Genomic DNA, 13,531 nt, shown 5'->3' with positions numbered 1-13,531 from the left:
GTATCTTTATGCAAGTTTGAAATTTCTGAGTAAATTCATAAACAAACAGGAAATTCTACTGGAAATTAAAAAAGGCAAAAGGCATCTAGATCGCAAAGTTGCAAAGTATAGTTGCATTACTTTTATAAGAGAATGAAAAAGCTCAATTTCAAATAAAGAGCTCTCACCAGCCTATTGCCACAGAGCAGGCTAATAGCCATGTATAAGAAATTACTCTTAATGGGGGGGGGAGAGGGAATACCTTTGGCAATTTTAATTGTGGCCATCTCCCTGCAGAAAGGTGCTTCCTCACAACAGCAGAAGGAAGAAAAACAACAAAATGCTCTCCTTGCCCTATGTTTTATATTTTAAGTCAACAGCAAAGCCTTTTTGACTAATAAACCCAGCACTGGAGCTCAGTATGACAGGCATGGAGTGGTCTAGAGGCAAGATATGTGACTGTAAGAACAGTTTCATCTAGCTTTAAACTCAAGAAAATTGGAGGAATAATTTTCTGTGGGCACCCCATAAGGGTGTAACTTGTGGTTTCACTTGTTTCAGTCTCAAAACTGAAATTAGGAAACTTTACCTAGCTGAAGTGACTGCCGAGGTGACAGCTCAGAAAGCCACTGGTACACAGGTAACAAAAATCCCACACACTGCTAGCATAAAACAGCTTTAAGGCAAGCCATCCCTACGTATTTGACATTGCTTTTGGAGCAGCAGCAAACTCTCAGTGGATGAGAACATCTGAACATTCCACTGTGCCCTGGCCTGAGATCAGCTTGACCAGGAAAGACATAAGGAAAGCTGGCATTAAGTACCTGGTGGCTGGAGTTGTCTGGATTCTCCTTATGTGATCGCCCATGGGTGTCAATGCAGTGGTCATGTTGAGAGAAGCATGTTTTGCAGCACTGCTTCTTAATAGGCTGGTTTCAGTAGCTGCTGCCCCATATTCTTTCCCTTCTACCAGCAGCAGACAGAACTAGTGTGTGCTGGAAGACACTGGACTGACTGCACTGAAGAGTTAATTGCTAGTGTAACTGAACTCCAAAAACATAATGAGATACAGTGAAATACTAGATCTTCAAATGGATCACATCTGACCTTTTTAAACAGCACAGCAGCAAAGACTCACTTGTAAAATGGAAGAAATAAATCTGTATGCAAAAACACTGAAAATGCAACAGGTTTTCTGGAAGCTTCATGGTGAGATTTCCTTCCTTACTGATTAAAAATGGCAGCTGACATTTACAGTCCTTTTTGAGAAGCATTCTTACTACCTTTGACATATTGGTCAGCAGCGGGAATGTGGGACAAGCTGTGACTCATACAATGATGGCTTTAAAAACCCCCACAATTTTCAACATAAAAAAGAGTTAATATTTATAAAAGAAAATTATAATCTGTATGGTTATTCAAAACATACTAAAAACATTTCCATTGAAACACAATACATAACACCTTTAGAGATTGCTTCATATGAGGGCTAACACTTTGCTTAAGGTTTTTAACCTTTTGCATGCCAAGAGTCAGCATTATTCTGAAATCATAAATCCACTTGTACACTGGCAGCTCTCTTGTTTTTCTGGTGGTTCTTCCCTGAAACTTTCACTGCATGTAGCTAAGAGCAGATGAGACATAATTTATGCTCAATAATTCTACCACTGCACTGTCGTGCAACATTGTGCACCATTTCCAGCTTTAACTTTTGAAAAAGAGATAAATATCCATAGGTATTCATGTACTCTTTATTGGCTTTCAGTGTAACATTCCATGCTAATTGCAGATGTAATATTCATGAGTGTAAATATAAGAATTAACAACCCTTGGATGATTTTCTTCCCTTTTTACACTTGAATATTTTGGCTTACAAAATTAACAGCATACAGTAAATATTCCTCCCATACTTTGTACAAACTACATGACTTTGATATACAAGGATCCTGTTTTTATTATAGTGACAATATACAACCACATCTATTTACAATGAAAAAAGTACATAAACCATATTTTAAACATTCTGCTACTGGCAGCCACTATTATTTTAGGAGGTAGCTTTAATTAACAAAATGAACTGAAGCCACATTTCCCATCTTGGGTTCTATCAAATAACTTACAATACAAACATAAAAATTCATTGTATGAACAGTATATACAGTTTAATTCTCAAAACAGAAATCTAGCTTTAGATCTTAACAAGAATTTCTCCAGGGTAACTGGGATGGCAGTGGATTTACTCTTGATCTAGTGTATTGTCCAAAAACCTTACATATTTACTTAATCATCTATTAATAACTTTGAATTAATCATATTTCAAACTAAATATATAAAATTGATCACTAGTTGTACTTAAATCATTTGGGTCTCAGAACTTAAATGCTTTAAAAAGATTGCACTGATTTATGTGAGAATCAGCGACTTGGCACAGTGTAATTCACTGCCAGTAAAGTGATTAAAAAAATGCTTTCTTTTTTCCTGCCAAATTGCCTTGCATTTTCTCTCCATCTCCCAAAATCTCAGTCTATCCATGCGTATTACTGGAGTGCTGTAACACTCAACAGGCTGCAGAGTATTAGCCAGTCTTATTGCAAAGACATGAGCTGTGTACAGTGACAGCTCTGCCAACACCACGATACACTGACATTCCTTCCAATGGTTTGACTCGACTGGATAATACTGAAGAAACTTGCTGTGGTTCACCTGAAGTAATGTGTCATCACTGGAAAAATGTGTTTAACCCCATTATTCCTGACAGCTGTCATTATTTTTATTCCAATAAATCTACAGAATACTGCAGATTACAAGTACTTTACTGCAACAAACTTTTTTTTTCTTTAATTGAACATTAGCTAAAATACAAAACAGACACAGTATTCTGATATTGCTGTCACAGTTACGTATGGGAGAATTAATCCCTTTTTTGGCCCTGCAATAAAATGCATCCTGAGATTCAATGCTGAATGTACTATACAAAGGTAGCAATAGATTTTTTTGCTTAATTATAGAAAAGTCACATTTAAAAATATAATATAAAACAGCTGTTCTTTACATTATGCTTTTGCAGGAGGAAAGAAGTCAACAGAACTTACCTCACCACCAGAAGAAGCAAAGTACAACTGCAATATGATGTGGAAACACACCACTGGCATGTAAAAACTGTATAAAGGAAACCACTATTGTGTGAAAAGAGTAAAAATATTGGGTAACAGTTTTGGTTTACCAATTATTTACAGTCAGGGCAATTGATTTATTTAATTTTTAAAAAATGTATGGCTCAAGAAATTACTGCCCACTTCCCTTCTTTACAAATGACACTAAATAACAATTACAAAAGTGCTTCCTGCTTGGAAGGTCAAAACAGGCAACAGTCTGCGAAACATTATACCTCTTTATTGGAACAGCTGATGGCAGAAAGCCTTTTCAGTCTTTAATTCTTGGTATGTTGTAGGCATAACGAACCAAAGGGAACCCTCTGCTTTGGTAGAAACATGCACGGCCACAGGCCTGCACTTGGTCTGAGCTGTCTGATACGAAAGAGTCGTCCTCATCCGCATAGTCTGAGTGAGCTGACTGGGTGCCACAGTCTGACCAGTAGCCATCTGGCCTCTGGCAAGGCACCACTGCCAGTGCAGGACAGCTGTGGGATTTTATTAAATGTTTACAGGGCATGGGCTTGGATAAGAGGAGTGATTCACAACATTCACACAGAGCAATGTTACCCTGCAAGTGGGTGTAAATGCCACAGTCGTAGTAAAAATCCTGTGTCACGCAGCCCTCTTGAGCACTGACAGCAATTGCTACTGCCCCGTTCTTCCTGGTCAGATGGCGCCTGAGCAGCTTCCAGTCTTCCTTGAACTTTGGGTTGAAGAATACGTACAGGACTGGATTCAAGCAAGCAGGCAGTGGGAAGAATATCAAAGTAACAGACTTCATGATTTCAGGACTGATAGAAATTGCAGTGATCAATGGTGCGAATGAGAAAAATGCAACAGGACAGAAGAAGATGCAGTTCGTGAAGATTAGCCAAGCAACATGCTTAATCGTGCTGGACTGTGAGTTTTCGGAGAGATCTTCTTTTTCCAAGTTGCAATAGAGTTTAGTGTAGATAATAGCCATTAGCAAAAATGCTAATGAATTCAGTAGCACTAAAGCTACTGTGAAACCTAACAAAGGTGTTTCTCCAGTGGGGAAGGGCAAGCAAAGGGGTGATGCCGAATACTCTGCTTTATAAAAAAGTGGTAAGCATCCCGCTACCAGAGCACACAGGAAAGCAAAAAATGCTGCAATTTGAAATTGTTTTTGGTGATTGTTTTTCCCCTTTTTAATAAACTCCTTTGCAGAGAAGCTCCGTTCAACTGCTGCCAACATCAGAAAAAAAATGGCACTTTCTGATGAAAAAACTGCAAGAAACCCAGCAATTCTGCAACCACTGCCAGTCTCCCACCATATACCAAATTCAGCAAATCTTCCCCAAGATACAGCATCCAAGAAAGTTAAAATACCAGTATAGACTCCCATAAATAAGTTAGAGACAGAAATCAGGCTTATAAACAGTTTGGAAGATGGCAACGTAGTACAGGATGCAAATATTGTTAACATGACAAGCAGGTTGAAGAACAAAGCAACCAAAAAAATAAACCAGACAGTAAGGCGAATCATCCAGCTGCCCAATAAATATTCACAAGGCTTAAAAGCACCTAGAAGAAAACAAAAAACAAACAGAAGGACAACCAATTTAGGAAAAAAAATTCTGCCTTAATAAGCAAGATTTTGAAAAGTGTACACCTCGTTAATTCATTAATAGAATACACAGCTGAACTGCTAAATAGGTCAGTTGAAAGTAAATTATTCTGCTGAAGTTATTTACTAATTAATTATGCCTGAAATAATAATTACTGTAGTGAATGGTCACTTGAGAACATTTTGTATAAACAAGCTAGCTAAACAAACTTAATAACCCTTTAGCTATTCAAAACAGCTTTTATTAGTGGCCCCTAAATACTTCTTTCTTGTATGTAGATTTCATACCTCAAAAAAGGCTGGCAAAAAATATCAAAAGTGAATGTTCACCATCCCCTTGTAAGGGAATAGAAATTTTTAGAAAGAACATGTTCTCTCCAAAAATTATTCACAAACATGCCTTTGTAACTTTTGGTCACAAGGAAACATCTGTAGAACAGCAGAGAAATTCCATTTTGATGAAATGGAATTTAATCAGCTTTAATAAATGGAATGGAATTTAAATGGAATTAAATCAGCTTTAATAGGGACAGAAATTTACCACAAGCTCTGTCCCCCAGCCTCGCCACTGAAAGGCACAGTAAGCTTGAAAACCCATATGAGAAAATTATTCTTGTCTTCTTCTTTTGCCACTTAAAACAGCTTACATAATAAAAAAAGTCCTACAAACAAAATAATAGGAGACAAGACAAGGAGAAAAAGTCCATACTACTGCTTACCCTTCTAATCCCCTAACTGCTATTTATTCTATAGGGAAATCCTACTCATTTTAAGTAACAATTAGAAGAATTTCACTTCTGCTATATCCCCATTAGGCACTGCTAATTGTCCTAAGCACAATAGCTCAGGATCCCTCCCTGCAGTTGAGGACCACTCAGAAAGAAAAAAACACAGTCCAGGGAACTTCTCTGCCTCAGCTAGCTAAAAACTAGAGTTTTAGCGCACTTCTTTTTCTCCCCCTTCACTCTCAGAACCGGTCTAAAAGGTGCAGAACTTGATATCAGCATAAACATAACAGACCATTGGGGTTACAAGCATTATAAAGTCACTGCAGGACAGAGCTGAAGAAAAATGCCAAACTGCAAAGGCTGAAGCTTCTAAACTGGAATCAGCCTGTGACCCTGGCTCTGTGCAGCACATGCCTTTCTCCTTTAGGCAGGGGAAAGGTAAGGACAACTCATCCCTAACGTGGGCAGGAACAGAACTGCCAAGAATGATTAAATGTCAGTGCAAAAATCTCCCAAGGCCTAAAGCAACTTCCAGAAATTAACGAACTGACAAGAAAACAAAACAAAACAAAACAAACAAACAAACAAACAAACACTTTTTGTTTGTTTAAATGATCAAGCTTCATTTCTGGGCACAAGAGAATGGAGCTCACTGGATTATTAGAAAATCAGGACTAAAACCCCTTTTTAGCAGGTATTGCCAAGGAAAACATCAATAATTAACTTTACAATACATTAATGTGACACAACAATACCTGCGCTAAGCTGATCTACTTAAAACACAAATAACTTCCTACTTATGAAATTTTAAAATGTCAGTTCTATGCTTCCAAAAATCTATTTGAAGCCATTTTTCTAGTAGCTGTACTTTAGACAAATAAAAGCCACCACCCTTTCCTGTCTTTCTCTCAAAGTCTAGCTATCCTTTGAGTTAAAAGTTACCCTCCTCTCAACACTGATATTCCCAGCCCATGCTGGGAGGGGGCAAAAATTCATGCTCAGAAGGATGTTTCAGCAAACTTGAGCTACTTGAGCACCACTGCTCAGCAATTCGTTCTTTAGGCAAACTGGATCTACAGGCTGAGCAGTGATTCAGAACTTACATGATGGGTGGAGTATCTTATGACCAGATGGCAGCATGACATAGAAACTTGTTAGTACGAGAGGGACTGGTGAAAAACAAGGCAAGTTGTGAACTTGCAGAACAAGCTTTTTCTTTTAGACCTACTACAGCATTTCTGGCATGGACAAAAAGAAAGAGCTAAAGACTTTAAAAATTTAACTCATGTAACACACCATCTCAATTCTCATTCTGTAAACAGGAGATCAAAAGCAATTAAGCACCTTTAACAAATTAACTTTCAGATTATGTACAATTACATTAATATAGTTGACTTTCTGACTACAGATTTTTTTGGCTGTGATCAAGAAATCCTTGTGATATTCTGGATATTAAAGCCAGAGCTAGCTCAGAAGATAAACAGATTTTCATAACATAAAATAGTAGTTTGGAAAAGAGAAAGAAATAAGACTTGGAAAAATTCTGCTCATGGTGAAGTGACTTCTTTGGAAGTATACTGCATCTGCATGTTCCTGTTTATGAAGACAAAAGGGTACAAGATGTATGGAAGGTATCCTCTGGAGAGGCTGTGGCAAAGGCAAGAAAGCCAGAGGCACCACAGCAAGTCTTTAAGAAGCTGAGTGGAACAGTGTACAGAAGTTTGCTGCTTGATGAAGAGAAACAGAAGGGCAGTTTGTCTATCAAACAAAGCTGCATAGAATGAAAATATTCATTGCAAGATCAAAGACTTTCAACACTCCCGGACTGTTCAAGCCTGAATTGGAGTAAATCTTGGTATGCCCATAAGACTATTCATTGCACAAGTGTCTTCAGCAGTTTAAGATGCTACTGTCTACACCAGCTAGTTCTAACAGCCCTCTGCTCACAGTTAATGTGGCTACAGCAGGGCTGGGGTTCAGATCACGAGTGCTCCTTATCCTCTCTCCTGAAAAGACATCAAGCTTCTACCAGCGTAGACATCAGTTCGAGTTAAGCTTTTAAAGCACAGGCTGAACTCTCACTGGAACAGATGAGCATTTATGCAAGTCTGCTCCACAGACATTTCCTCGACAAAAATAAGGCAGAATTAGGAAGCAGTGCATTAGGAGACTCCAAATATGAGCATTACAATCTTGATTAATCTGCTTAAGGAAAGAAATATTGGTATTTTTCCTAGCACAATTCTCCAATAAAGGGCTATGTGTCTAAAGCTGAGTCAAATCTTTGTGACTGCTCATCATCCAAAACAACATCAAATCAAGTTTTACCAAAAGCACTGGAGAATTTAATCTTCTGTGTACAGAATGACTACCAGGAATGAAAGATGTAATTCTGCACTCAACTCTTTGCATAACACCATGCCTGAAGTTCAGTGTGGCAAAAGCACATTATAAGATTTACCTGTTGCCGGTGTACAGTGAATAATAGTCTGTCCTAATTCCTCGTTTTTCGCATTTCTTAGATTATCTGCATTAGCTGTAAAAGTGAAAAACATGTTAGTTACAGGAAGAAAAATAAGTGAAATGGCAGTGAAGCTGCCTAGGATGGAAGCAGTTCAACGACACCTGAGTCTTTTGACAAGTGAAATTATTCTGGTTTGCCACCTAGGGTCAGATGCTCAGTGCAGAAATTGCTGCTCACAAGGCTTTGTAAAAAACAACATCTTTGATCACTAGGGAAAGATCTGTGGAGCCTGAAGCAGATAGTGGAAGGAAAAGTCCTGTCTGAATAGAAAGGCTGGAACACTGAGAACAGTAAAACCATAACAGAAGAAATACTTGCAATTTGAATTTTTTTAATTACTATTTTTTTTCCAGAGAGGCAAGTCTTACAGCATCCAGCATATCTTTCACATGTTTAGAAGGAATGTGGCACTGCTGATTTGTAAGTAATTGCTAAGCACTTTCAGAGACTGCTTTTCTATCCCTATGAGATTTTTCATATTCCCATACACAAGGCAACATACACATATTCTAGTCTGGTAAAAAAACAATACGGCTGGTTAAGTATGATGAAACATTTACCCTTCTCATGATCCATCAAGGCACCTTGATCTCGATGACTGGAATCTTCAGCATTAGAGTTTAGATAAGAATCACAACCCCAAAATGCACAGCACTGATAAGCATATGGTACAGAGATTGACCTGGAATACAGGCAGAAGAAGGAAGACCATTGAACTGTAACCAAAGTTAAGATTACCACCTATTAAAAGTATTTGTGTAGCAAGCACACTGAAGTGCTAAACTCAAACCCTCTTTTTCCCACAGTGGCTGATGAAAACTATTTCAAATTCGATCAGGTACAACCATTTCTAATGAACAACTTGCACAGAGATATAGGACAGGAAATGTATACAAGTGAGAAGTACAAAGATGATGTTATGATATTTAGTTCTCTACTATTCTTTCTACTCCACATATAAACCAAATTTTGATCAGGGTTAGTTTGTGGCATTGCTGTAGAAATTAAACTGAAAACTATTTAACTAAGCTAAATAAAGAGGAACTGTTTTGTAAGAAAGTTAATTCCCAGATGACCACAAACTTGTATTTCATCTTTCCTTCTCACTCTTCATTCTGTGATACCAAGATAAGATTTGTATTTTTTGTGCATGTGGCAGAAATGGTACATACTGTTATTCTAGCAGAGAAGTAGTACATCTTCACACAGAAGTCTAAGAAAACCATATAAACAATGAGGGAATAGCAGACCAGAATCTAATTTTTTTCACTTATGACTGCAATATCAACTATCCTGAATTCTCTTATTGAAAATATTTAGGAGGAACATCAGACTACTTCTTCTTAGTGTGCAGAAAGATCTTTGTAAAATGGAAAACAGGTCATCACTGTCTGATCCATCTCTCACAAAAATTACAGACTTTCATTTGAATGGTTATTTTTATTCTTATCATTTGCCTCTATGAAAATATATATAAAGCATGGTGATTATGTAATCAAGACACCTGTCTGTCTGTTCCTGTTCTTCACACTGTCAAAGACAGATGTGCTCAGTTCAGTAACAAATGGGAAATCCACCCAAAGCACTACTGTCAAGTCAGATGATACCTTGCCTGAAAAGTGGTGAACGAAAAATATAAAAAATCTTAAGAAAATTATCTGCAACTGGCTTCTATACCAGAACAGACAGATGTCCTTTATATAGACCAATGCTGAGCTACTACGGGACTCAGCAAAGTTTATCCATTTATTATCACATTGTTTGGTACTGCAAGCACTCTGTGGGTGTTATTTACCAACATACCGGAGTTTTGCGAAGTTCTTTGCTGCCAAAGCTTCTTTCAACTCAGAATTGCCTGTGAGTTTAAGCTGGTTCAGTCCACTCAATCCTTCAACTGGAATTGAACTGAGCTCATTGAAACTTAGGTCTCTGAAATGTAAATATTAAGACGGTGCTACTAAGTAAGTTTGAAGATCCTCTGGCATACATTTCATTAAAGTAGGGAAGGACTTTATCCTATGAGGCTGTGGTCTGGAAATGCCTGTCAGTGCAGCAGGCACTCTAAAGAAGTGTGCCCTGTGTATGTATATTCAGCTAGCAAGAGCATTTCTGATTCACGGATATTAAACAAATGATGAATGCATCCCTTTTAAGCTAAAAATATTTATTACCTCAGCAGTTTAATGATAGAGGAAGGGGATGACTGCACAGCACAGCCTACTTACAGGTTAAGAAGAGCTCCAACAGTGATGAAAGCTCCCTTGTGGATCTGATGGATCTGATTTCTACTGAGATCCCTGCAATGAATGCCAAAGGAGATTATTTTGGCAGTTTCACCAAATATAACAGCCACTGTACTGAGAAAAAAAAAAGCTAAGGTGACAAATATATCATTCCTTTATCAGAAAAGCAGAACATATCCCCTTTCTTCCCATTTAGCCAGCTGCAATAGAAGCCAAATTCCATGGTAAGGCAGCTGTATCCTGTTTCATCTCACTGCCGAAGTAGAATCCATCTCCCATTCCTGCTCCCTTTCCCTTTCCTTCTGACACTACCAGTACAACCTGTGCTCCCAAGGCAGAGGCTGGCTCTGGCATCTCCTATTCCCAGCATGAAGGTGGCAGGATGACCACTTTGGTGAGAACTGCATCTGTAGCCCGACATGTTGGCAGAGATGGGGAAAGACAACCAAAAGAACAAGCAGAAGTGCATCTGCTTTGCTGGATTTCAAATCCAGCTCCAGATTCTGCTGGACCACCATGACTTAAAACATTCTTCTCTTAAAATACCAATTTCTGGATTGCTTTTCTGGCTAACTTAATATAGCTTGAGTTGTAAGGGGAGAGGATCATTTTGTTTACTTATCTGCTTCTCCTGAGGAAAACAGATAGGATCTCTCCAACAAATAGTACATAATGAAATAATATAGTTACAATGCAAAATACTACACCACCGAAAATTTTTCATTTTCAGACTTCATCTTTATAAAAATATTTTTATAGGCTAGAAAAATAAAATGGAGAATAGAAAGAATAGGGCTGAAACTGGCTGCTGGCTTTTTGCCATCAATCAAATTTGTAACCCCAAACCCTGACATCACTTTACATGGGAATCAAAAACATGATCTTGTTTCACTCTGCATGCAGCTATATATGCACTTACAGGACACGAAGGGAGGATAGTCCTTGAAAGGTGTCCTCTGCAATTTCATGGATTTGATTATGCTGTAAGGAACTGCAAAGGGAAGAAGCAGAAATAGAATTTTATTAGCTGATTTCAAATGAAGGGATAGTTTGGTGTCTGCTATTGGATAGCTTTAGCCTTACCTAACAAGATTTTACTCATTTCCCCTTGCAGACAGACTGTCAAATGTTTTGCATCAGCTATGTTATTACAACCATGAAGCACTTTTGTGGCACTTCTGCCTAATCCCAATTCACAACTAATTTAATTTAGAAGAGACTATTAAGTGTGGACTGAATTACTTTCAAGCTAAAAATACACTTTGTGAACACTGAAGTCATACTGAAATTTAAAACAACTGTCCATTCTGCATGGAGTCTTTAAGCATATTCTAACCATTTTGTTATGTGCATAGCAATACTGCTATGAAATGCAGGATTAAGCTGTGTCTTTAATTTCTTTTGTGCCACAGTAACAATTAAGCATTAGCTAATTAAGGAAAGCACAAGTGTTTGAATTCTCTGTCCAGCACACTTCTCATATGAGATCACTGTATTATCTCTCTCTGCCCTTAATTTTTAACAATTAGGATCAAACATGAAGCAAAAAAGTCTCTAGAGATGTGGACTCAGAATACTAAGGAGTTTATAAAAATAAACACTTATTTCTACTTACATTTCTTCCAAGGTGTGACAGCCCTTAAAACTTGGGAGGTCCTTTATATTGTTATAAGACAAGTCCCTTCAGAACAGAAAATGGGAGAAGAGTGCTTAGTTCAACTTATTTCCCCTTTAAATACCTCATCACTTCTAACTATTAAATAGATTGACAGAAAAATCATCCTATTAGTACCATTCTGCTGAAAAACTAATGACAGCTTAGAGAAAATCACAGCAGGAATCACAAGTGTGAACTCTACGTCTCAGTACACACATACCCTAAAAACATTTACAACATGCTCCCTGAATTCTGAGAGTTACAATCTAAAAAATGTATTCATAACCTGCTTTTTTTAGAGTAAACTAGGTAAATTGTATGTAAAGCACGAATTTGGTGCCAATTTTGTTTAGTGTGCTGGTAACTGCTTAAGCAAAGCTAGGAAAGCTCAGAATTTTCTGTGAGACAATGCAGCAAAAGAAGACTAGAAACAAGCCGACAATCTTAAAATTTCTATTTGAAAAGGAAATGGCCATTTGAAAATAAATCCCACTTCATCATTTTTTCTCCCCTGTTTTTCTTCTATCAAACAGAACATATTTTTTTCTCCTCCCTTTTTCAGGATTTGCTTTTGTTCTACGTTTTCCTGCGTATATCCTTTGCAAACACGGTTTGTCCCCGTCCCCCTAATGGTTTCAGTTACCAGTTCTCCTGTAGTGAATTTAGGAATCGTATCCTCATTCGTTTCTTTAGCCTAGAAGTAAGATTTGCACCTTTAAAACTAGATCTGAGAGTGAAGAGGGGAGAAGGAGAAGTGGTAGAATGTCTGAGGCGGCTGTACTAGAAAACATAGAGATAAGTTTTTCCTTCTCACGGACTGTACTGTCTGCAGCACAGAGCAGGAGAGAGCTCTCCTTTGCTTTTAGTTGGTTTTTTTTTTTAGCTAGCTGGAGCAGAGAAGTTCCCCAGATTGTGGTTTTTCTTTTAACTGTTCAAACCTGCCCTGGACTGAAAACCCAGAAGAACAGCGAGAGCTCACAGCTGTGGCCCACCGGGGCCCGGGATGCTGCGTTCTGCGTTCCAGAGGAACTGATGAGAGACTAGTGAGCCAAGCTACACCCCATGAAAAGGACTTTCTGAACTTGCCATCTCTTCAGAACAGCAAGAGGGTTTATTGTTTAATACTACTCGTTTCTTCATGCTTGTGAATACCTAGATAGTTAAATAAACAGTTTTTTCCACTTTTCTCCAAGCAAATATTTTCCTGAACCAGTTGGGGGAGGGGCCACTTGAATTTTGTGTCCTAGAGGAACCCCATTCGCAGGTTTTCTCCCAAATTTGCCCTAAACGAGGACACAATTTGGAGTTTTTGCATTAACACATCCTCACTGCTTTTTATGTCTAGCCTTTGTATTACTATCTTCTTCTTAATTCCCATCTCAATTTCTTCTGGTTCCTGATGCTCTGTCCCTGAACACTAAATGTCAAAGCACTATAACTAAACTCTTCTTTAATCTCTGAATGTAGATGACTACTGTTGTGTTAAGAATGAATGATGGCAGAACAAATTTGAAGATAGGTCTCTGCAGCACCACCTTACATCTCTCCCATAACATATGAAAGAAATATAACATATCTCTATAAAGGGGACTCCGCTTAAGGAATGTAAAGCATTACAACAAATTTGCCGAAAATCTTGATTTGAACAATCAAAGAA

At 38.0% G+C, this 13,531-nt stretch overlaps 1 protein-coding gene across 1 annotated transcript in view; it reads right to left on the bottom strand.

Annotated features, from left to right (window-relative positions):
• Window positions 1–1,708: 1,708 nt before the first annotated feature.
• The window catches only part of LGR4 (leucine rich repeat containing G protein-coupled receptor 4), a 74,289-nt gene continuing 62,466 nt past the window's right edge, over window positions 1,709–13,531 (bottom strand). The window contains exons 12-18 of the mRNA XM_066320526.1: window positions 11,833–11,898; window positions 11,137–11,208; window positions 10,200–10,271; window positions 9,778–9,903; window positions 8,535–8,656; window positions 7,912–7,986; window positions 1,709–4,679 (exon numbers count right to left, since the gene is read on the bottom strand). Of these exons, the coding sequence (XP_066176623.1) occupies window positions 3,403–4,679; window positions 7,912–7,986; window positions 8,535–8,656; window positions 9,778–9,903; window positions 10,200–10,271; window positions 11,137–11,208; window positions 11,833–11,898 (1,810 nt within the window). The 3' untranslated portion in view covers window positions 1,709–3,402. The remainder of the gene's footprint in view (window positions 4,680–7,911; window positions 7,987–8,534; window positions 8,657–9,777; window positions 9,904–10,199; window positions 10,272–11,136; window positions 11,209–11,832; window positions 11,899–13,531) is intronic.

Source organism: Sylvia atricapilla, chromosome 6, assembly GCF_009819655.1.
Source record: "Sylvia atricapilla isolate bSylAtr1 chromosome 6, bSylAtr1.pri, whole genome shotgun sequence".
NCBI lineage: Eukaryota > Metazoa > Chordata > Aves > Passeriformes > Sylviidae > Sylvia > Sylvia atricapilla.
This window is presented reverse-complemented; position numbering and strand designations above follow the sequence as displayed.